General features: G+C 44.3%; 1 protein-coding gene across 5 annotated transcripts in view; it reads right to left on the bottom strand.

Moving 5' to 3' along the window:
- The window catches only part of TTC39B (tetratricopeptide repeat domain 39B), a 143,124-nt gene extending 121,939 nt beyond the window's left edge, over window positions 1-21,185 (bottom strand). For 4 of the 5 annotated variants that reach the window (XR_007146330.1, XM_047830174.1, XM_047830176.1 and 1 more), the window contains exon 1: window positions 20,937-21,185. Coding sequence is in view for 3 of the 5 variants with exons in the window: in XM_047830174.1 (XP_047686130.1) it covers window positions 20,937-21,176 (240 nt within the window). In the remaining 2 variants the exon portion in view is untranslated. The remainder of the gene's footprint in view (window positions 1-20,936) is intronic. The other variant, XM_047830178.1, reaches the window with a different exon arrangement.
- Between the last annotated feature and the right edge of the window lie 1,522 nt (window positions 21,186-22,707).

Here is a 22,707-nt window from a genome sequence, read left to right as displayed (position 1 = left end):
GAACTGGGATCTGAACCCACAAAGTTCAACTTCAGAATCTGTGATTTTATGCACTGTCTTTAAAACCTTCAAAACTCCTTGAGAAACAAATTTTGCAAATTCCACAAACTGAGCTATTTGACAAAATGACCCTCATCAAACCGAAACAAAGCTATGGAGATACAACTTCTTTCCACACCATAGATCTCACTTGCAAACTTAGGTACATGGTCATTTGTTTTGTGTCTGAGTTCCCTCCAGGCCACAGGTTCTGTGAGGCATATCCATAATACCAACCAGGCATAAGGCATACACATGGCAACTGTGTCGAAACTACTATTTGAAAGAATAAAGAAACAAATGAGTGGTCCAGGAATGTACAAACGCATGTGTTTACACTTCAAGCATCACTAGCGCACGCACTAGTTTCTTAAGTCAAAGTAAAGGTTATTCTGATTAATAAGCTATCCTACAGTTACTGAACACATCAAATGTCACTATGAGAATATATAAAATATTTCGCATGTTTATACACCAAGTGTTATGCTTTGCATCTTAATATATTGTCTCATATAAACCAGACAGTGGGTTTCTCTAAAAGAGGTGTAATTATCATCCCAGAGCTAATAAATGGTTTACACACAGGCCTACCTGACTCCATAGCCTGAGCTCCTATCCATCACGCCCAGTAATCTTACAAGTGGTTTCAAATTTATCTGAAAGGAAAACAGAATTGTCCTTGCCAAATTAAAGCTGTGGAGTTGGCACAGGAAGATATATGTATATGTACATATACATATACATATACATACATATATATATGTATATACACACACACATATATGTACATATTTATTTTATGATTCAGTTAAATCTTTCAATTGAAGAAAGAAGAATTATATATAAGTGATGAATTATAATAAGTGATGTTAAGGAAATTGGTTATCTCTTATATACATAAGTGATAATTCTTCACTAATTATATATAAGTGAAGAATTATAATAAGTGATGCTAAGGAAATTGGTTAGCTCTTAGGACAAAAATAAAATTAAACCCATATACAAGTTTCCATATAGATTAAGTACACATACACACACACACACACACACACACACACAAGATAAATGAAGAATATTTTTTTATAATCTTGAAACAAGGACAATCTTTCTAAGACAAAAACCCAGAAATCATAAAGAAAAAAGTAAAAGATAGGGCTATATAAAGTTTTTAAACTTCCAAGACAAGCATATGGCTAGGAAAAAATATTTAAGGCACCTTTACCAGACAAAAAAGTATTATTCATAATACGTAAAGAACTCTCTTACAGGTCAATGAGAGACAAGCAACCAAAACACTCAATAAAGGGTGTGAAAAGTACTGTTCAGTGAAGAAGAAATCCAATAGCCAATAAACTTGGAAATGTGCACCTAAAAAGTAGTAGCAGTATGCCCATATGATTGACAAGAATATACAAGACTGATAATATCCACACTTGACAGAGAGATGCTGGAAAGCAAACACATACCTTTGCTACAGTCTATATAGAAGTCAGTCTTACAGTATCTATTTTAAAATTTAAATGCATATACATGGATAGCAATACTACTTGTAGGAATCTATGCTTTTAGAACATTCATACACACACGCAAGAATCCATCTGTTATGGAACATATTATATTGGGAAAAAGTTAGACACTACCTAAATGATCTTCTACACAGAAATAGTAAAATAAATTACAGCACCATTACATTACCCAATTCTCTTCAGTCATTATATAAAGAATAAAACAAACCATGGAAATATCTCTAAGAAATATTAAATGAAGGGGCGCCTGGGTGGCTCAGTCGGGAAAGGGTCCGACTTCGGCTCAGGTCATGCTCTCGCAGTTGATGAGTTCAAGCCCTGCATCGGGCTCTGTGCTGACAGCTCAGAGCCTGGAGCCTGCTTCGGATTCTGTGTCTCCCTCTTTCTCTTCCCCTCCCCCACTCGTGTTCGCTTGCATGCGCTCTCTCACTCTCTCTCTCAAAAATAAATAAAACATTTAAAAAACGAAATATTAACTGAAAAGCCTAGTCCTTGGAAAGATATAGGGAATATATTCATAAAAACTCAATGCTGATTTCCTCTGAGAAGGAGAAAGCAGGGAATGGTCAATGGAAAGATCACGCTTTGACTTTTGCATCACTTGGATCTTTTACAACAAGAACGCTTTTGTGTATTATCTATATAATGTAAAAAATGAACAATCAGAACAATTTTAAGAAGCTTAAAGTATTACTTTGAGATAAGCAGATTCAACATTCCTAGAAAAAAACTCCTGCAAGGTGAAGTAACATGACATTTCAACTAATTTGTTTTATAACCTACATGCTTCCATGCCCAGGATAAGTAAGCAGCACTTTCAGTCCCTAGACAACATTTTTTTTTTAATTCTTTATTTAGAAATAATTTTAAACTTAAAGAAGTTACCAGAATAAGAACGGTAAAAAGAACACCTGTGTGCCCTTTATTCAGATTCATCTATTATTAACATTTTGCCCCATTTGCTTTATAATCTGCTCTCCCCTCTCCCTTCTACCTCCCTTGTCCATCCTTTCTACCTAGGTACCTAGCCACTAATTTTTTTCTGAACCATTTGAGAGTAAATTACTCTCATATTGTGGCCCCTTTGCTGTAAATACTTTAGTGTGTATTTCTTAAAAATAAGGATAGTCTCTTATGAAACCACGGTACAGTCATGCACTTCAATAAATTTAACTACCTGAAACTACTGTCCATATTCCAATTGTGTCAGCTGACCCAACAATTCTCCTTTTTGACATTTTTCCCTTGCAGTGCAGATCTATCTAGCTGTCATGTCTCCTTCACCTCCTTTAATCTAGAACATTTTCACAACCTTTCTTTGTCTTTTATGACATTGACATTTATGGAGAGCACAGCACTCCCCTCCTTTTTTTGTAAATAGAACCTTCCTTATTTAAAGTTTCTCTGATGTCTCCTCATGATTAGATAGATACAGGTTAGGCTACTACACAAGGGACACTGTGTCCTTGTCAGGTCATTTGTGTCTGGAGGCACACATATTCATCTGCCTCCACTAGTGACAGTAATTTGGATCACCTGGCCAAGGTGTTGTCTGATTTCTCCACTACCTTCTTATTATTTTTGTCTTGCAATTAATAAGGAGTTTGTGGTAAGACAGTGTAAGATCGTGTAAATATGCCCCCCATCCAAATTTGCCCCTAGATTTAGCACATTGGTGATAGCTGCCTGACTCCGTGTTTACTAATGATAGCTAAAGACTGATTTTCCAACTCCAGCACTCCCTCCTTTTACTGACAGTGAAAGTCCTCCCATATCCCCATTTATCTATCTAGTTATCATCAATATAGGCTCAAGGAGTCCCGTTATTTAAAATGCCTATACACAGGGGCGCCTGGGTAGCTTAGTCGGTCAAGCGTCCAATTCTTGGTTTTGGCTCAGGGCATGATGGCACAGTGCATAAGTTCAAGCCCTGCATCAGGCTCCACACTGACAATGCGAAGTCTGCTTGGGATTCTCTCTCTCTCTCTCTCTCTCTCTCTGCCCTCCCCCTACTCACTCTCCCTCGTTCAAGAACAAACAAATTTTTTAAAAATAAAAATAAAATGCCTACACACATTACTGGCTTAAATTGTCCCCAATTTGGCCTGGGCAACTTTTAAATTTCTCACTCTTTATCCCCTCTGAGCATATTCTATCTAATACCTAGAACTTGCTAATTATGAGAATTCTGTTTTGTCAAGGAATTTTACAAGATTAAGGCACATCAAAATTTTAGCAATAAGATGCAATCATTGTTCTGATTCTCCTAACAAAAATGAGGTATGTAGCCAGTGACTTACACACCAATGTACATTACAAAATTGGCTTTATTACAACGAGAATATTAAAGGTCTGCTTCATTTGCTGCCACCTGAAGCCGTTTCATTACCAATTCTTAGCCGTTTGCTCATTGCTCTAAATACTCGGGGCGGGGGGGTACTGAAAAGACCATCAGCATTTATATCACAGTAACAGACGTCTAAACTCTAAAACTAAGTCTCTTTATTTCTTTTTTAAAAATTTTTTAACATTTATTCATTTTTGAGAGACAGAGTCAGAGTGCGGTGGCGGAGGAGCAGAGACAGAGGGAAGACACAGAATCTGAAGCAGGTTCCAGGCTCCGAGCTGTCAGCACAGAGCCTGAGAGGGGCTCGAACTCAGTGACCGCAAGATCATGACCTGAGCTGAAGTTGGACGCTCAATCGACTGAATGACCCTAACGCCCCTAACGCCTTCTTCTTTTTTTTTTTAAATCACTTTTTTTTAATTGAGAGAGCTATCTGTACTGAAAACAGGCAAAAAAATATGCAGCCAACCTGAAAACAAAGAACTGCCAAAGACGCTGAAAAGCACCTAGAAATAACAGAAGAAATCAATCGTAATAGAGTTTTGCTCGAGTCATAACTGACATTTGAAGAACTTCAGTATAATTCAGAGACAGGAGTTCCTGCGAGCCTTGAAGATTTACTGCAGAGGAAGTGGACCGACTCTGGGTGAAAATGAAGCTACACCCACTAAGATTCCCCTGTACAAGATCCAGAAGGCTAAGGCCACTTTCCTGCCCCTTTCTGGCCTTTTCTGCTGTCAAACAGGAGTGACGAAGCCGAGGTAGTTTCAAAAGCAGTGCTCCAGCGTCCAGTTTCCAGTTCCCTGTGTATAAAAAAGCAGGGGCAACGGAAGCTTCTCTATTCTGGCTTCCTGATCCCTGAATGACAGCTACTGCAAAGTGCCTTGAACATCTGGCTCTAGAATCAGCCAGGGGATAGGAGCACCTCCCCTAAGCAGTCAGCTCTGGATGGGACGGAGGTCATTCCCTGGAGGCTCAGCCTACAGCTGCTCCTTCAGCCTCTCTGTGCATTTTGTAATCACCTATTTCCCTTCCTAAACTCATCTTACTTAAATGACCTACGGCAATTTCTGCTTCCTGCCCTGAAAACCCGATGGAGTCAGACAGATGACAGAGAAAAAAATAAACAAGATAATACCCACTGTGATCATATCAAAGAGGAAATAAAAAGGATGCATGATAGAGAAAAAGAGAAAGGCTGCTTTGAAGACAGAGCCTCAGGAAAGCCACACTTGGAACCTGATCTTTAAAGTGAGGATGGAAAGTTAAGAAGGAGCTGGTCATGAGGACCTGGCTGAAGTCTGCCAGGCTGGGGAAACATGCAAGAGCACCATAGTGGGAAAGCACAGGGTGCGTTCAGCAGATCTGCTGGAAGCCAGGATGGCTACAACACAGGGACCGATGATGGGGAGAACAGCAGAGGAGCCAGAGGAGGAAAGCAAAAGGCAGACCACATAGACCACGGGAAGGAGCAAGCATTTTATTCCAAATGTTACAGAAAGCTTAAAGTTTTAAGGAAGGGAGTAACATGTGTTCGTGTCTGTGAATGAGCACGTGGGCTGCAGACTGGAACAGATAGCAGAAGGCACAGGAAGCCAGGAGACCAGTTAAGATGCTCTCCGAGAAGTGAGGGCATGAGAAACCCCTAGTGGTAGTGGGGATGGAGAGAACGGGCAGGCTACAGTAAGGAGTCATGTTCTGGAGTGAGTTTCAACAGGACTAGATTATGAAAAAAATGTGGGAGTAAAAGAAGGGGAAACTTGGGGAGGGGAACAGAGATGGAGAATCAGATGAGGCACAGGGAGGGCTGTTTTGGTTAAGCAATACTGTTTTGTTTCCCCAAAGCCTTGTCTTTGCTCTTGAAAAATTACAGAAAGGACAATTTTCTCCAAATTGCCACAACTGAAATGGAATGAATGCTCCGTGGTCTCCAATAAAGAGACAGGAGTTCATTCAAGCATGTCACACATCCCTGAGGGGAGCCTAATCTACTGTCCTGTGAAACCTGCTTCCCCAGATATACAGACCTGAAGTTCTGACTCTTAGCTAAATCCAAATATAACCTCCTCCTCCACAAACTACAAAGGGGGGTAAAAACAAGTAAGCCTTAAGAAGAAGAAATGATTCCTTGGGAATGCAAATTGGTGCGGCCACTCTGGAAAACAGTATAGAGGTTCCTCAAAAAACTAAAAATAGAACTACCCAATGACCCAGCAATTGCACAACTAGGTGTTTATCCAAGGGATACAAGTATGCTGTTTGAAAGGGGCACATGCACCCCAATGTTTATAGCAGCACTATCAACAATAGCCAAAGTGTGGAAAGAGCCCAAATGTCCATCGATGGGTGAATGGATAAAGAAGAGGTGGTTTATATATACAATGGAGTATTACTCGGCAATTGAAAAGAATGAAATCTTGCCATTTCCAAGTACATGAATGGAACCAGAGGGTATTATGCTAAGCGAAATCAGTCAGTCAGAGAACGACATATGAGGACTTTAAGATACAAAACAGATGAACACAAGGGAAGGGAAGCAAAAAGAATATAAAAACAGGGAGGGGGACAAAACAGAAGAGACTCTTAAATATGGAGAACAAACTGAGGGTTACTGGAGAGGTTGTGGGAGGGGGGATGGGCTAAATGGGTAAGGAGCACTAAGGAATCTACTCCTGAAATCATTGTTGCACTATATGTTAACTAATTTGGATGTAAAAAATAAATTTTAAAAAATAAAGTGTAGAAAAAAAAGAAGAAAATGATTCTTTGATGCTTTCTAAGCTAGTAGCTCTACTTTTTAAAATGTCAACTATAATTGGATCCATTTAAAAAAAAATTTTTTTTTTTTTCAGAGAGAGCACAAGTCAGGGAAGGGCAGAGATAGAGGGACATAAGATCCAAAGTGGGCTCCACACAGAGGGCAGGGAGTTGGATGCAGGGCTTGAACTCACGAACTGTGAGATCAATGACCTGAGCCAAAGTCACTCAACCGACTGAGCCACCCAGGCGCCCCAATAATTAGATACATTTTGATTTGTGGAGCCTCACATCTCAGTAAAGTCATCTCATCTATTTATGGGAAAAAAAAGTTTATTCTTTGATGAAAATGAATTCCATGAATCTCAATCGTTTCTATTTGGAAAAGCTGGGAGAAATACCACATACACACATATGCTATTATCACTAAACAAGCAAACTGTTAGAAATGTGAACACCTCAAGCTTCTAAAAGCATCAAGTGTGTGAATAAACTCCAGTCATCCTCATTTTGTGAATGCTCCCTATCTACCCCAGCCAGACCGCATGCTATTTCACTCAGCCCCGCTGCAGGAGTGAGGAAACTATGGTTCCACCTGCCTTGCCCTTGGTTACCTGGCTTAGGCAAGTTCTCCATAAGGACATTTACCACTGTTTGAATTTGAAAATAAAAAACAAACAAAACTGGGGCACCTGGGTGGCTCGGTCGGTTGAGCGTCCGACTTCAGCTCAGGTCACGATCTCACTGTCCGTGGGTTCGCGCCCCGCGTCGGGCTCTGTGCTGACCGCTCAGAGCCTGGAGCCTGTTTTGGATTCTGGGTCTCCCTCTCTCTCTGACCCTCCCCCGATCATGCTCTGTCTCTCTCTGTCTCAAAAATAAATAAATGTTAAAAAAAAAATTTTTTTTTAATAAAAAAAAATGAAATCTATACACAGATGCTATTCAAATTAATGGCTGCAACTAAGTATTTATAGTATGACAGGCCCTGGGTGAGGTGCCAGGGTTGCACCTGGCACCTCTAAGATGGGCAGTAGAATCCCATTTGACTAATGAGAGACTGAAGCTCACAGAGAATCAGATTAAGTAACGTGCCCCTGGTCACACTGCCAGCAAGCGGCAGAACTCAACCCGTGTCTGCTAACCTGTAAGCCCACCCACGTTCCTTCTACCTTCTCACACGCCTTCCCGAGAAGACACACAACAAATTGAAATTTCAGGGATGCTTAAAAAGAGGCTGATTTCATTTGATTCTTCGTCCCACTTGAGACTTCAGCTGTGGTGACAGCCCCTTTCATTCTACTGCGAATGGCTTAGAAATGCAATTGCTTGTTTATTCCTCGAGCAAGAACTAAACATATTGGATAAAAAGCTAAGCATACTGGGTAGAAATCTGCCTTGGGAAATGAACTAGAAAATCAGGAAAAACCTTTATCCATGTACACTACACATCTGCTTTCTCGCAAATGGGACAAATTTTTCATTTGGACACAAATTACATGTAGCCCTCGAACTTCTCTTCTGATGATATCGATGGTGTAAAAGCCAAATCAAGTACTGACCCAAATGCACCTTGCTCTCCAGTCCTGTTTTTTGATGCCTAACACTTTCGCATTATCCCCCTGATATATAATGGCATCTCATTTTTATTTCTGCCTGGGAAATTTTGTTTTCTCCTAGCAATTTTAAGTTTTTCAATTATTTTAAGTGTTAAAAGTGTATTGAGATGAGAGCAAATGGGTACAAGAATCTTTATGGGGTGTGGAAATGTTCTTAAACTGGATTGCGTTGGGGGGGTGGGCAAAATGGATGACGGGGGGGTCAAAAGGTACAAACTTCCAGTTAAAAAATAAGTAAGTCCTGGGGATGTGAGGTACAGCATGGTGACTATGTCTAATAATAACATGCTGCATACCGGAAAGTTGCTAAGAGAATAGTTCTCATTACAAGAAAAATAATGTAACTATGTATGGTGACAGATGTTAACTAGGCTCACTACGATGATCATTTTGCAATATATACAAATATCAAATCATTATGTTGTACACCTAAAACAAATATAATGTTTTACACCAATTATGCCTCAATTTAAAAAAAAAAAAAACTGGACTGTAGTGATCTATGAACAATTCTGTAAACTTCCTAACAATCACTGAATTGTACACTTAAAAAGGAGTCAATTTTATGGTGTGTATTTACACCCCTCAATAAAGCTGTTTTGATTTTCAAGTGTACTGAAATAAGACTAATAGATATGGAGGCGAATTCTCCTTCCTGGTTGAGAAGATAAAAACATCTCATTGTTAGAAACCCCTGAAGGGAATTCCTTTTCTGCTCTAGAGAAGAAGGACCACCCTTTCCTTTTGGAACAACGGAGCGTCTACATCCCATCCCTGCCAGATGTCGTGGCACATATGCCAAAAAAGGATTATCTCGTCTTCGAGGCAGCCAGGAATGCTGCATAGTTATTAAGCACCTGCACAGGACGGTAGGGGGGAATATCTAAGAAGGCTGGAGGAGGAGAGGTGTCCCCAAGTCTTCAATGATGAAGCAGAACTGGCCAGGTGATGAAATGGCATATCCAAAGCTGGGAAGTGAGAAAGGACTGACCTGGGAGCTGGGGCATAGAAGGGGAACTACAAGCACTGGCTGATATTAGTCCTGTTAAGAATGCAAACATCTGGGAGCCACCCCCGCCCCAACCTACTGAATAGGAACGGCTCATGCGGGGGGAGCGTAGGAATGTGCATCTTAACAAATCACCCACTCCTCTAACCTGGTGACGTATGCACACTAAAGTGTGAGAACCAATGAGCTAGATTCTAGGGAAGGCCTTATATGTCGTGCTAAGGTGTTTGCATGATACCTTAAAGGCAGGGGTGCCTGGGTGGCTCAGTCGGTTAAGCCTCCGACTTCGGCTCAGGTCATGATCTCACAGCTTGTGAGTTCAAGCCTTGCATCAGGCTCTGTGCTGACAGTGCAGAGCCTGGAGCCTGCTTCAGATTCTGTGTCTCCCTCTCTCTCTGCCCCTCCCCTGCTCACGTTCAGCCTCTCCCTCTCTGTCTCAAAAATAAATAAAGATAAAAAAAAAAAAATACTTCGAAGGCAATGAGAAGCTGTGAACAGATTTTAAGTAGGACTTGGAAGAGCAGTTTGGCATGGCACATCGCTTTGGGGTTGGGCAGGAACCCTAGAGCCCCTCCACACCAGGAGCGCACACACACTGTCCCCTCCTTTACCTTTTAATTTAACCTCTTACACCAAGTAACTGAACACAAGCATACCTTTTACAGGTCACAGTCTCCTGTTAACATCTAGGTGCTACCTGAAAAGACTGTAACAATGCCACGACATTCACCAGTGTTAAAGAGGGGATGGTTCTGCACAGCATAATGTCTAGAAAAACCAAAGGTTACCATATATACCACTATGTGTCAATAGGGAAAAGCCATTTTCAAAATATGAGTGAGAGTACCAATGCCTTCCTGACAAATATCCACACTTTTCTGCTTTGAGCCTCTGTTTCCCATTCTCTTTTGTGGTTAAGTGGCTTCCCCCCACCACCTCAGGGAAGGAAAGGGTGAGGACTATAAACGCAGAACTGACCGGGCTGGAGTCCTGGGAGTAGCCTGAGAGGTACCTGCATCTATCCTAAAGGAATCCAACTGCTGGACAGGGGTTGGATGGGCTGACCCTCACACGGCCAGTTTCTTACACAGTTGGGAAAACAATGTCAAGCATCCACACGTGCAGCCTCAATAACAAAAGAGCCAAGAGCCAATGTTTGTGCCCCTTTATAGGACTTTAATCTCTACAATAACCCACTGAAGTAGGTTTTCTTATGTTCATTTCACAGATGAAACCGAAGCTTAATTTATCCAAGGTAGTACATGGAGGAGGAGCTCAAACTCATGTCCGTCTAACTCCAGAACGTGTACCGTACCACTTCATGGGATGTGTCAAATAAATTCCTATTTTTTCCTAGTTTTTGATGCTTATAGGAATATTAAGAAAACAAGCAAATTGAATTCAAAAGGCTTACAACACATTATAAACAACTTACGTACAGGCCTTGAAATCACCTAGTACAAAGGTCAGCAAAATTTTTCCGTAAAGAATTGACAAATATTCAGGCCACGTGGGTCATACAGTCTGTGCCCCAACTATTCAACTCTGCAGTTTAGTGAAAGCAGTCCCGGGCAACCCCTACACAACCAGACAGGGCTGTGTCCCAATATAACTTTACTGACAAAGACAGGAAGGAAGGGGGCAGAGTACATTTGTCCTTCTAAGTCTGCCACCCTCTGACCTACTGGGAAGGACACTGAATGCAGAGTTAGAGCACTTGACTTCTAATGCCAATTCCATGCCTAAGTGAGTTGAGAGACCCTGGGCCAGTCACTTCCTGTTTCTTGAATGCATGCTTAGAGAGTTTCCCTCTCAGTTGGCTGCAAAAATAAGGTAAAATCATATCTGAACACACAGATTCTTCACCAAACCCCTAAGTAGTAGGCAGTGGCAATAACATCTTAAGGTAAGCAAAAGGAAAAGAGAACTACCACTTTCAGAGTAATTCTGAAAATGCTATATGCCAAGCTTTGTGAAGTAGACCCTTACTTCAGCCTCATCAGCACCCTTACGGGTAGGTACCAATATTCTCGTTTTATAAATGAAGAGCATCAGACAGGTTAAATATACGCCCGAGGTCACAGAGCAAATGGGAAGCCAGGATCTGAACCCAAGCTGGCCCTCTTCAGAAGCTCGATACTGCCGTGCACAGGGAGTGCTCCTGGGCAGTCAGCCCTCAGCCAGTGATTCTGCACAATGAGTGCTCCTGGGAGAGGCTTTGCAGTTAGGCCTCATTCCCCTCTCTTGAGGAATCTCTCACCCTGTCATCTGTCTTGCCCTCCTCCTTTCAGAAAGATCATACCCTCTTTGGCCTGAGAAATGATGTGAGAATCTGAGGTTTGTTTCCTTTAGTTCTGAATGGAAGGACTGCGCTCATGAGTTGAAAAAAGACCAGGAACCCCAGAACTCTGGGACGGAGCAGTCCAAGGAAGCGGGGAGAGACAGCAGTGGTGCACCATGTGGTTCTGCATCTCAGAACTCAGCCAAGGGTAAGAGTCTACGTGATGAAACGTAAGTCTATGGAATTACTCAGGCATGTCTGACTTGTCTGCCTCCTTAACCACTGCATTGCAGTGGACAGTCGTTTGTTTAAAACTTCCGAAACAAGTTGAGAAAGGACAAAGCAAAACCAAGAAATAGAATCCTCACTGCTTCCTTTATAAAAAGGAGGGGGGGGCGGGGTGGAGCCGAGGGGACCGGAGGGGAGGGGAGAAGAGAAGGAAACACATTCCCCGAATACAGGAGGATACATGTGTCTCCCCACTGTCAAAGAAGAAAATAGAAAAAGACCCCAGCTCCCTAGCTGAGCACTGCAGCAACACACACAGCACTGCCCTCCTGCCTCGGCCACACAGCCCCTGCACGCCCCCCACTTGCACGCAATGGCCTCCGACATGCTTCATCCATGCCCAAGCCTGTTTCCTCTGCGGCTCCCTCCGCTTCAAGGAATGAAGGTGTGAGCTGTCCCGCTGCTGCCTGCTGAAATCCACCCCTCAATATCCAGATCAAAACCACCATCTAGATCATCGATGTCAAAGCTTAAAAGCACTTCAGAAATAGATGGTCAATGTCACCTCTTTCACGTTACCTGTGAGGAAACCAAAGCCCAAAAGGGTTAAAGGGACTTGCTCTTCCATCACACAGCTGGGTAGTGAAGACTAGGTCAGGAAACCAAGTCAGCTGCTTGCGGGTGGGGGCATGACATCCTGATGACTGCCCTGTGAGTGTCCTCTCCTCTTCCTAGGAGCGCCAGGGTACTTACACTCTGTCTGGCCTCTCCCCTACTCCAAGTTAGAGTTGTGCGTTTGGGCCCACGTTCTCAGGTGTCTGCTCCTTATCTTACCCACCATGTTATCCCAGTGCTTAGCTACACCTGCATACAGTGGGCCTTCAGAGGGCTATAACAGCCACTGACAAACAAAACACCAGAAAAGCACCTGCCTCTCCACCTGGGGTCCTGTCTCCCTCCAATCAGCCTCCACGCACCGCCAGACAAAGCCACCTACAGCGTTGGTCTCTCCACACCTCTCCTTAGCTTAAACCCTTAAATGCACATGGTAATACCCACAACTTGGCATGAAAGAATCGGACGGCCCATCCTACCCTTCCAGACTCATTCTCTGCCACCCGGAGCACCACCGACTCTCCCCCCACCTCTATACCTTATGCCTGCTGTTCCCTCTCCCTGGGACACACTTCAAGAATTCCCCTCGTTTGGGGCGCCTGGGTGGCGCAGTCGGTTAAGCGTCCGACTTCAGCCAGGTCACGATCTCGCGGTCCGGGAGTTCGAGCCCCGCGTCGGGCTCTGGGCTGATGGCTCAGAGCCTGGAGCCTGTTTCCGATTCTGTGTCTCCCTCTCTCTCTGCCCCTCCCCCGTTCATGCTCTGTCTCTCTCTGTCCCAAAAATAAAAATAAACGTTGAAAAAAAATTTAAAAAAAAAAAAAAAAAAAAATTCCCCTCGTTACCCACTCTCTCCTCATGGTTAACCCCTATTCATCCTGTAAGATCCAGATTTTCTAAGAAATGGCCTCCTCAAGGAGACCATCCCTGACTACCCATCCTCCCTTCAGGATGAGGTGCCCTCCTTCTGCGTTCCCAAAGCACCCTGGCAATCCTCCTTTATGGTCTCAGCACAGAGTATTACATCTATTTGTCTGTACACCTGCTCCCATTCCCTACTAGACCCCAACTTAGAGCTGGAGCTGTGTTTGCCTCTACAGCACCTAGTGCAATATTCAACACATCAAATTAGACTGAATAATTCTTACTTACTAGTTGCAATCAGACCCAACAAATACATATATGTCACGTTATTTCATTAAAATATTTTAAAATACGTAGGCCCTATGTATACGTCAGCATAATATCAGCAATACTAAGAAGACATGTCTAAGGATCTCAGCAGGGAAGCACTTTACTACACAGCCACAGTCTTTAAATAAAGAGCATAAGTAGCATAATGGCATTTGAACCTTCAGGCATTCGACACTTGAGGAGTCCCTTTAGAGAGGTGTGGTGACCCAACCAATATGGCCAACTGGCCAGGGTGGAGGACCAATATCCACTAAGCAAGGAGTGGGAAGAAAGTTCTGACACAGTCGGAGACCAACAGAAAGCTCTCCCCAGAAAGCCTCACAAGCACTGGGCAGTCTCCAGATACTCATCTTCTGGAAAGTGAGCACACAGTGACTTCAGGAGACCCACCTGAGATGGCGACCGGGTCCCCCAACACTCGGGCCTGAGAAGATGTCAACAAATGGTTAGGTGGAAACCATGAGCCTCACAGAATTCACAGTATCAGATTCACACCGTCGGTAATTAGTAACAGCACCCGTGGGCAGGGAACTAAGCTAAGAAGGGAAGGCAAACAGCTAACCCCAGGAAGACCGGAGACCTGCCTAGAAAGAGCATACCTGTGCTACTGGACTTGAGAGGAAGGAAGCGGGTATCCAGGTACGAAGGGATGGGGAAGAGAAAGTGAAGGCAAGTTTCACTGAGAAGGTGGCATTCCAAGAAGAGACGGGATTTCAAGAGACTCAAGGTTGAACAAATCAGGAAAACTGCCAGTTGGTTAACCTGAGGAGGACGCAGAGGCTGATGGCATAAGCTGATGCTATTTTTACCCCCCACTAATCGGCAGAACCAATTTGTAAACACCCTTTCTCAGCCCTGCCCAAATTCACACACTCATAAACAGTCCCTCAGTAATGAAGAGTCACAGTGAGGGGTGCTTGGGTGGCTCAGTTGGTTAAGTGTCTGACTCTTGATTTCGGCTCAGGTCATGATCTCACTGTTTGTGAGATCAAGCCCCAGGTGAGGTTCTGTGCTGATGGCACGGAGCCCGCGTGGGATCCTCTCTCTTCTCTCTCTCTCTCTCTCTCTCTCTCTCTCTCTCTCTCTATCTCTTTGCCCCTCCCTGACTCGTGCTGTCTCTCAAATTAAGTAACTAAACATTAAAAAAAAAAAAAAAAGGAAAGTCATAGCAAGCCACAAAGGTGAGCATAATCTACATGAGGTACTCCCCATCCCTGTCCTCTACACCCACCCCTCACGTGTTAACAGCACCACAGCCCAGCCACACAAGGAACCCAGAATTATCACTGAACAGCTCCCCACCCCTCCCCATCCGCTGCCCCTCAAACTGGGGAAAAGGCCCCCAAGACAATTCCTCCTCCATGTTCTCCCTCACATCTGGCCTCTTCTTTCAAAGACCGTGGCCTCTGCTCCACTTTTGTCCTTACCTCCTCCCACATTAACTCTTGCAACAAGCCTCTCGCCCTTCCTGCCGCCACTTCCACAATCTGGCTGCATTAACTTCACCAGATTCTTCTTCCTAAAAGAAATAACCTTATCACACTTGCCTGGCTAAAAACCTTCCAGATTCCCATTTTTCAGGAGATTTCACCCACACTTAGCATGATGCTCCAGATGCGGTACCACATGACCCAAGCTGGCCTCTGTGGTCTCAGCCCTCACTGGCTCTCCCTCCAGCTGGCTGGGGGCCCTGCTGAACCCAGGTGTGCTCTCATTCCTGCCCACATTCAACTTCCACAAAGCCTGCGCCATATCTCACTTGCTCTGCTGGGCACAAGCCTGCTCACCATTCAAGACCCAGTTCAAATGCTATCTATCTCTTTATCTTAAAGTCTCTGTCAGCCCCTAAACTAGGGTGGCATCCCTGTGTTGCACCTGTTGTCCTAGGGTAATTACTAAAAGCATCCCATTTACTCTCATACTGCCCTGCTACGGACAATAAATTACATGACCCTTCTACCTAAAACCTACCTCGATCCAAAGACAGAACTAGTTACTTGCACAACTGTGTCTTTCGCTAAGAGCGTATGTTCCTCAAAGGCAATAATGCTGTCTTATCTTAGTGGGTACCTCCAGCACGTACAGACTGTTAGCACCTGAGACGTACTCAGTGAACACTGGGGGAATAAAAGAATGAATCTGATTCTTGGGCACCTGGGTGGCTTATTGGGTTAAGCGTCCGACTTGATTTCGGATCATGTCATGATCTCACAGGTCGTGGGTTTGAGCCCTGCATTGGGCTCCACATTAACAGTGTGGGGCCTGCCTGGGATTCACTCTCTCTCTTTCTCTCTCTCTCTCTCTTTCTGTCCCTCCCCAGCTGGCATGCATGCACTCTCTCTCTTGCTCTCAAAATAATAAACTTAAAAAAAAAAAATGAATCTGATTCTTTAAAAAACTGTAGCAATCAATCTTATCTAAACTTCATCTAAAATTCCAAAGATAAATTTTCTAAGTTAGAATTAGATCTCAGAAACCCTGAGCCAAAAAGGCAGGCCACAAAAGCACCTGCCACATTAGCCATTTCTTTCTTCAACCGGTGTTTCTCACTTTTTTCCATATAGCCCTCTTAAGGAGCTCTTTTAGACAATTTTTCCTAACCATACCCACCATGAAAGTTTAATAACACTGAGATGTATATGTGCTTCATACATTAAAAAAGCCAGTATAAAGTTTCTTCTTTTTTACTCAACAATGGATTTGGAATACCTAAATATTTTAAGTTAAAATAAATATTTTAAGTTAAATTGAAATTTTTAAAGCTATTAACATTTAACTTTATAACTGTATTTGCTGAGTGGCTTTTAATGTATCAGATTACACATGCAAATTTCCAATTTCTACATAACAATATCAATGCAACCAAATTTTTAACAGACATTCAAAACTGCTATTTTTCAAAGGTAAAACAATTGAAAATTTGTCTTCTTAAAAATTACTTTTTTTTTTTTTTTTAATTTTTTTTTTTTTTTCAACGTTTATTTATTTTTTTGGGACAGAGAGAGACAGAGCATGAACGGGGGAGGGGCAGAGAGAGAGGGAGACACAGAATCGGAAACAGGCTCCAGGCTCTGAGCCATCAGCCCAGAGCCTGACGCGGGGCTCGAACCCACGGACCGCGAGATCGTGACCTGGCTGAAGTCGGACGCTTAACCGACTGCGCCACCCAGGCGCCCCAAAAATTACTTTTTAAAGAAGTTATTTTGGGGAGTGCCTGGCTGGCTCAGTTAGAAGAGTATGTGACTCTTGATCTCGGGGTTGTGAGTTCGAGCTCCACACTGGGTGTAGAAATTACTTAAATAAAAAATAAAAATGGAAACTTAAAAAAAAGTTATTTTTAGTGAACTTTTGTTTCACAGAAGAAAAGAATTTTTAACTTAAGTAGCTGCAGATATTCATTCAGATACTATTGATATGTTCTTTTTTTAGTACCTGACAACTACTGGTGGACTGAATAACTTTAATAGGATTAAATAATAAAATATAACCTGTTCCTATTTAATTTTCAGATACCAAGTCATTCATGAAAGCACTCAGGGCCAAACATAAGCAACATCCACAAGGCAGCCAGTGGGTGGCCTGTACATAGGAGGAGGTCACCAGGAGAGACAGAACTTAAAGATCAAGTAACTGATACAAAGTTCTCCAGTCCTTCCCACCTATTTGTCGTAGGTTTATAGTACTGACCTTGCATACATACTGTATATCTGTCATGAACTTGATGTGAACGTTGCTTATGTAATACCCAAGAAAACTCAAGGAAAGAAATTTTAATGCTAAGTAATAAGGTATTGTTGATCAAGCTCTGAAGGGTCATAAAACCACTGTAATATCTAAGATGTTTTTGCCTCCCTCCAGAACCCATTTCTGCCACCCTTGAGGTTGCAAGCCCTAACTTCTGTGTTCCCACATTTATCCTCCTAGCAACTAAACGGAAAAACAACAACAAGAAATACCAGTCTACCTAAGAAAACACTCCATCCCCCAGCCACCATGACAGTTTCTCTACTACCATCATCTCCTGAGAAACTCTGAAAGAAAAGGAAGTCCCATTTTATTAGCTCTCCTCCCAAAAAGGAGCATCCCCCCCACAAAAGTATAGACTTCTAGAAATGGAAGAACACTTAGGGTTCATCCAGCCCCACCTTCTTCAGATGAGGAAACTTAAAAGAACCCTAAGAAAATGAGACTTACTCAATGAAATCACTAAGTTGTAGATAGAAACCTTATCAGTCTGGTGCCCCGTTGTATCTGCAGACAGATATCTGCACACATACTGAATACATGGCTAACGGGCAAATTACTGACAGAGAGCCCAGTTTGTCTAATTCCTGGCTACTTTTCCACCTACACCACATGGCCCCCTTCTACTTCCCTAGGATATAAAATAATAGCCACAAAGCCTATCAAATGTATATTAAAGTGCTTAAAAAGCTCCCCAGCTGAAATAAGCCATTTTAGTTTTACACACCCAGTAAAATTGAAGAGCCAGGTCTTGTTCACTCCGTGTAGACATGGTAGAGTGCTCAGGCCAATGAAGTGTTAGGGACTTTCTACAAGGAAGTCAAGGGTACCCAGTCCACAATGCACTACTTCCTACTTGCTTACACGGCCTTGAGCTCTATTCTGGAGTTCTTATACACATGTCATATCTCCCTACCTAGACAGAGAACCCTAGAGAGCTAAAACGGTGTCTTCTCTTTCTAAGGCACCTACCAAGTTTCAGCACACAGCAAATGTTCAATAAATGTTTGCAAAATTTGGGGGCCTGGGTGGCTCAGTCGGTTGAGCCTCCGACTTCGGCTCAGGTCATGATCTTACCGTACGTGAGTTCAAGCCCCACAGCCGGCTCTGTGCTGACAGCTCTACTTGCTTCGGATTCTGTGTCTCCCTCTCTCTCTGCCCCTCCCCCCTCTCAAAACTAAAAAAACATTTTCTTTTTTTTTTTTAATTTTTTTTAATGTGTAGTTATTTTTGAGAGAGAGACAAAGCGCGAACAGGAGAGGGGCAGAGAGAGAGGGAGACACACAATCTGAAGCAGGCTCCAGGCTCTGATCCGTCATCACAGAGCCCGACACGGGGCTCGAACCCATGAACTATGAGATCATGACCTGAGCCGAAGTCGGACACTCAACTGACTGAGCCACCCAGGCACTGCCAAAAATAAATAAACATTTTTTTTAATGTTTGCAAAATTTATACCAATAGAAATGGGGTACTGTGAGGGATAAATGTGAATTTGGCAGGAACAAAAAAATTTGTTTATACTTTGCTCACCTCCTAGGACCAACATAGTACATTACATGTTAACAGGAGCCTAATAGTTACTGAATTTAAAAAAAGAAAAATAAAGCAAATAATGAGAAATTATTAAGAAACATCATTTCTGCTTTTATTCATTCATTTAACAAATGTGTTTACCAAGAAGCTGTGTGCCAAGCTCTCTGCTGTTCTGAGACCTAACTTCCCCCACAGAACTAGAGTCCTCCTCCCTAGCTAGAGTATCTTAACACTTCGGTTCATCTTGTAAGCAGTGGGCATAGCTAGGATAACTATGTATTTCTATAAGCCCAGGACAGTCCCATTCACACCTACTGTCCAAGTGTTAATTATTAATAGCATCCCCTTTCCTTCTCAACAATGCTCTGGTCTAGACAATTCTATAGCCCTAAGACTACCAAATCTTTTTAGACTAGCAGACTAGGGATTCAAAAATTCACTCCATATTTACTATCTACTTCCAGTCTTGCTTCCTCATCTATAATATGGGCATAACACTGATCAAATTAACTGGTTATACAAAGGGAAGCAGTTGGGAACAGGCTGGAACATCACATTTAGATCATTTTGCCAGGGCCTTGCATGCCAGATATATAAATACTTAATATATAACAGACAGCCATAAAAACTTTTGAGGAAGGGAGTGTATGTATGGCCAAAGCGCCATGAAAGTGTTACTACCTTGATTAAAGAAAAGAACTAAGGAGGAAAGAAAAACAGGAGGCTCTAGGTCATACCACAAAGACAGCCTAAAGCTATAAATAAAGAAAGGTTGTCATGGATGAAAATAGCAACAAATATGCTATTTCATCACTTGCCTTTATGTGTAGTGTAAAAGTTTCAACAATAAATAGATGCAACTTAGCAAATTGTGGCTCATTGTTTTGTGGTCTTGGGGGTCCTCATTGCAAGGGACTGGCTGTAAGGAAGGTTCTCAATGACCCGGCTTGCCCTCTTGCCGGTCAGTCGTGTAAAGGAGCTGTAGTTTGGTTTTTGTTTCGTTTTTATATTAAGGGCTACACTGAGAACACAATTCGTTGTCAGGAGTTTTCCAACATGAAAGAGATGGGACTGGAATCTTAACCCGCCTCCTCCAGATCTTCCACTATTGCATCATTTGAAACTAAACCTCCTCCAGCAGCGACTTGTAAAATTCAAGTCAGGTAAAATGGCAGCAGCAGCAGCAAATGTGGGTGCTGCTGCCGGCCTCAACTTCCAGCGCAAGAGGGAGCGTCTCTCCGGAACTGCCAAGTGCGGCTGAAAGGAACAATCAATAAATCAACAGGTCCAGCGCGCGCGCCAAAGGGTGCTCAGACCCCCGCGCGCCCGCCACCGGAGGAAATGGCTATTTAAATACAGTGGAGAAGTGAAGCGGCCGGAGTCGGTTCTCTCCCGTCCACCACCGCCACGGCGGACCTGCGTGGGAAAGGCCCGTGCCCTGTGGACTGCGGAGAAAGCACCAGTTCCTGGGCTGCTGCTCCGGTCCTGCAGCCCTCCGGCCCCTCGGCAGCCCGTGCCCTGTCCGCTCGCGCAAACACCCCTGGGGCTCCTTCCTCAGCCTGTCCTCCTCCTGTCACCGACTGAAGCCTTTCGGTTCTGCCACCTGGAAACTTCCACAGAAGTGAGATTCCACAAACCCCGAGGGCCAGTATCGGGACTTCAGGGTCAGACCTCAAAAAGCCCAGGCGCTCCTGAACAGTCTCAGAACAGCCCAGGGCTGCGAGTCCCGCGCTCCCGCGCACTCACACCCAACCACCCGCCGACCCGACGTGGTGTCCTCTATCCCACGACCCCGCGGTGCCGGCGCCCCAAACTCCGCAGCGCCTCCGCTCCGAGCGCCCTCCTCGCGGCCGCAGGGAAAGACCTCCCAGGCCGGGTGCCCTCCCCATCCACCCCCCCCCCCCCCGCAGCCCCTGCTCCTTCCTCCGAACCGGAGGCTGCCTGTCCCAGACTGGGGACCAAGGGGGCGGACCCTGGCTGTCCCTGCCGGGCTCGCTCATCCCTCCCGGACTCCAGGGACAGTACCCGCACCCCCACCAGCCAGTACCTCGTCCGCCTCCAGCTCTGCTCCGTTGCCTACGAGCGCCATGTTCCTCCTCAGGCTGCAGCCACCCAAAACCCAGTCAGGGAGCTCAGAGCCTGTGAGGTTTCTCGACTCGGGACTCAGCCCAGCGCCCGTGAGGGAGGAAAGGGGCGGCCCCGGGCTCCCGCCGGGTCGCGGGCGGGGCCAGCGCCGAGCAGAGCGAGTGCTTTCCCCGCCCCCGGCGCCCGCGGACCAGCAGAGCATCCATTTCCCTAGCCCGCGCCAAGCGGCCCGCCTCGCCGCAAGCTCCGCCCCCCGCAGGCCTCGCCCCGCCCCCCCACGCGACTCAAACTGAAGAGTTAACCAGGTTCCCGCAACGAGTCTCCGCCCCCCGAGTGGGCGGGGTCACCCGTGGGTAGGGTCACTTGGTGGGCGGAGTCATCTCGCAGGCTGAGACTTCGGTGGTTTGGCCCACGTTCTGGGCGGGTGCTTGCCGGGGCCCAGCATAGTGAGCTCTGCCGAGGCGTGGGGGCGGGAGAGGATGGGGCTCTTGGTAGCCTGGAGGCAAGAGAGCGCCTAGTTGACGAGATCGAGGGCGCGCCACTCTACAGGCCGGTGGAAGCGTCCACCTGGTCCGTGGGCCGATGCCAGTCCTCTTGCGTCGCCACGTGAGACTCACAGATAATGGGGACCAGAGGGCAGCCCTGGGTCACTCAAGATCACTTGTCACCCAGAGGCCTCTGTCACGCCACGTGCCCAAACACTACGTCAGATAGAGGCACGCTGTGTTTACTTCTGTGTATGTTTGAAAAATAAAGGAAAATCCACGGAACAGATATTTATATAAGTTGGAGCTCCTCTACCCCTCCTCCTACTCCCCTGTCTCGATTATGTCCGCATAACATCCCACACTGACTTTTGTGGCCCCAAACACATGTATCTAATTCATGCTTGAACTGTAAGCTGTATGAGGGTTGAGATGCTGTCCACTTCAAGGCTGTATCCTCAGCACTAGAACAGTGCCTTGCACATAATAGGTACCCAACAAATATTTGCTGGCTGAGTTTGGAAATTCATTCTTGCTTCTAACATGTAATAATTAAACTATCCAACTAGAAAATTAAAAGCTATATTTTTTAGGGTTGGGGTATTTTTTGTCTGCTTTGTTTCACACACAATCAAATTCGCCAAGTTTAATTCCATGACAAATGTTTACAAAACACCATCCCAAAAGTTCCCTGTGCTCCTTTGCTGTCATTCATACCCCCTCCCCCCTCCATGGCCTCTGGCAACCACTGGTCTACTTTCTATCACCATCGTTTTGACTTTGCTAGAATTTCATATAAATTGAATCATAGAGCATGTGGTCTTTTGTGTCTGGTTCGTGAAAGGCTATTTAATGGTTATCTAGTGATAATCATAAAAATAGCTAACATTTGTTGAGTACTTACTATAGGTCAGGACTATGCTGAGCACCTCATACATATTATCTCATTTATCCTTCATAACCCCATGAAGTAGGTACTGGTATACTACAGATGAATAAATTGAGGCTCAGAGAGTTAAGTAACTTATTTGAGGTCAAACAGCTCAAGGTTAAAGCAAATAAGGATGCCTGAATCTGAGCTCCAGCAGTCTGACTTCAAGGGGTAGCTTTTAACCATTGTTCTGTACTGCCTCCAGACACTCTCCCTCTCTTTCTCCTTATTTGTTTCAGTAAACCAACTGCCCACACATGTCTATTACACATGTTTTCAATAAATCCCCTTTGCATCCTTGAAACTTGCTCTACAAT

The sequence above is a fragment of the Prionailurus viverrinus genome, chromosome D4 (assembly GCF_022837055.1).
Source record: "Prionailurus viverrinus isolate Anna chromosome D4, UM_Priviv_1.0, whole genome shotgun sequence".
Classification (NCBI taxonomy): Eukaryota; Metazoa; Chordata; class Mammalia; order Carnivora; family Felidae; genus Prionailurus; species Prionailurus viverrinus.
Note: the sequence above shows the minus strand (reverse complement) of the source record. Positions and strands in the feature narration are given on the sequence as shown.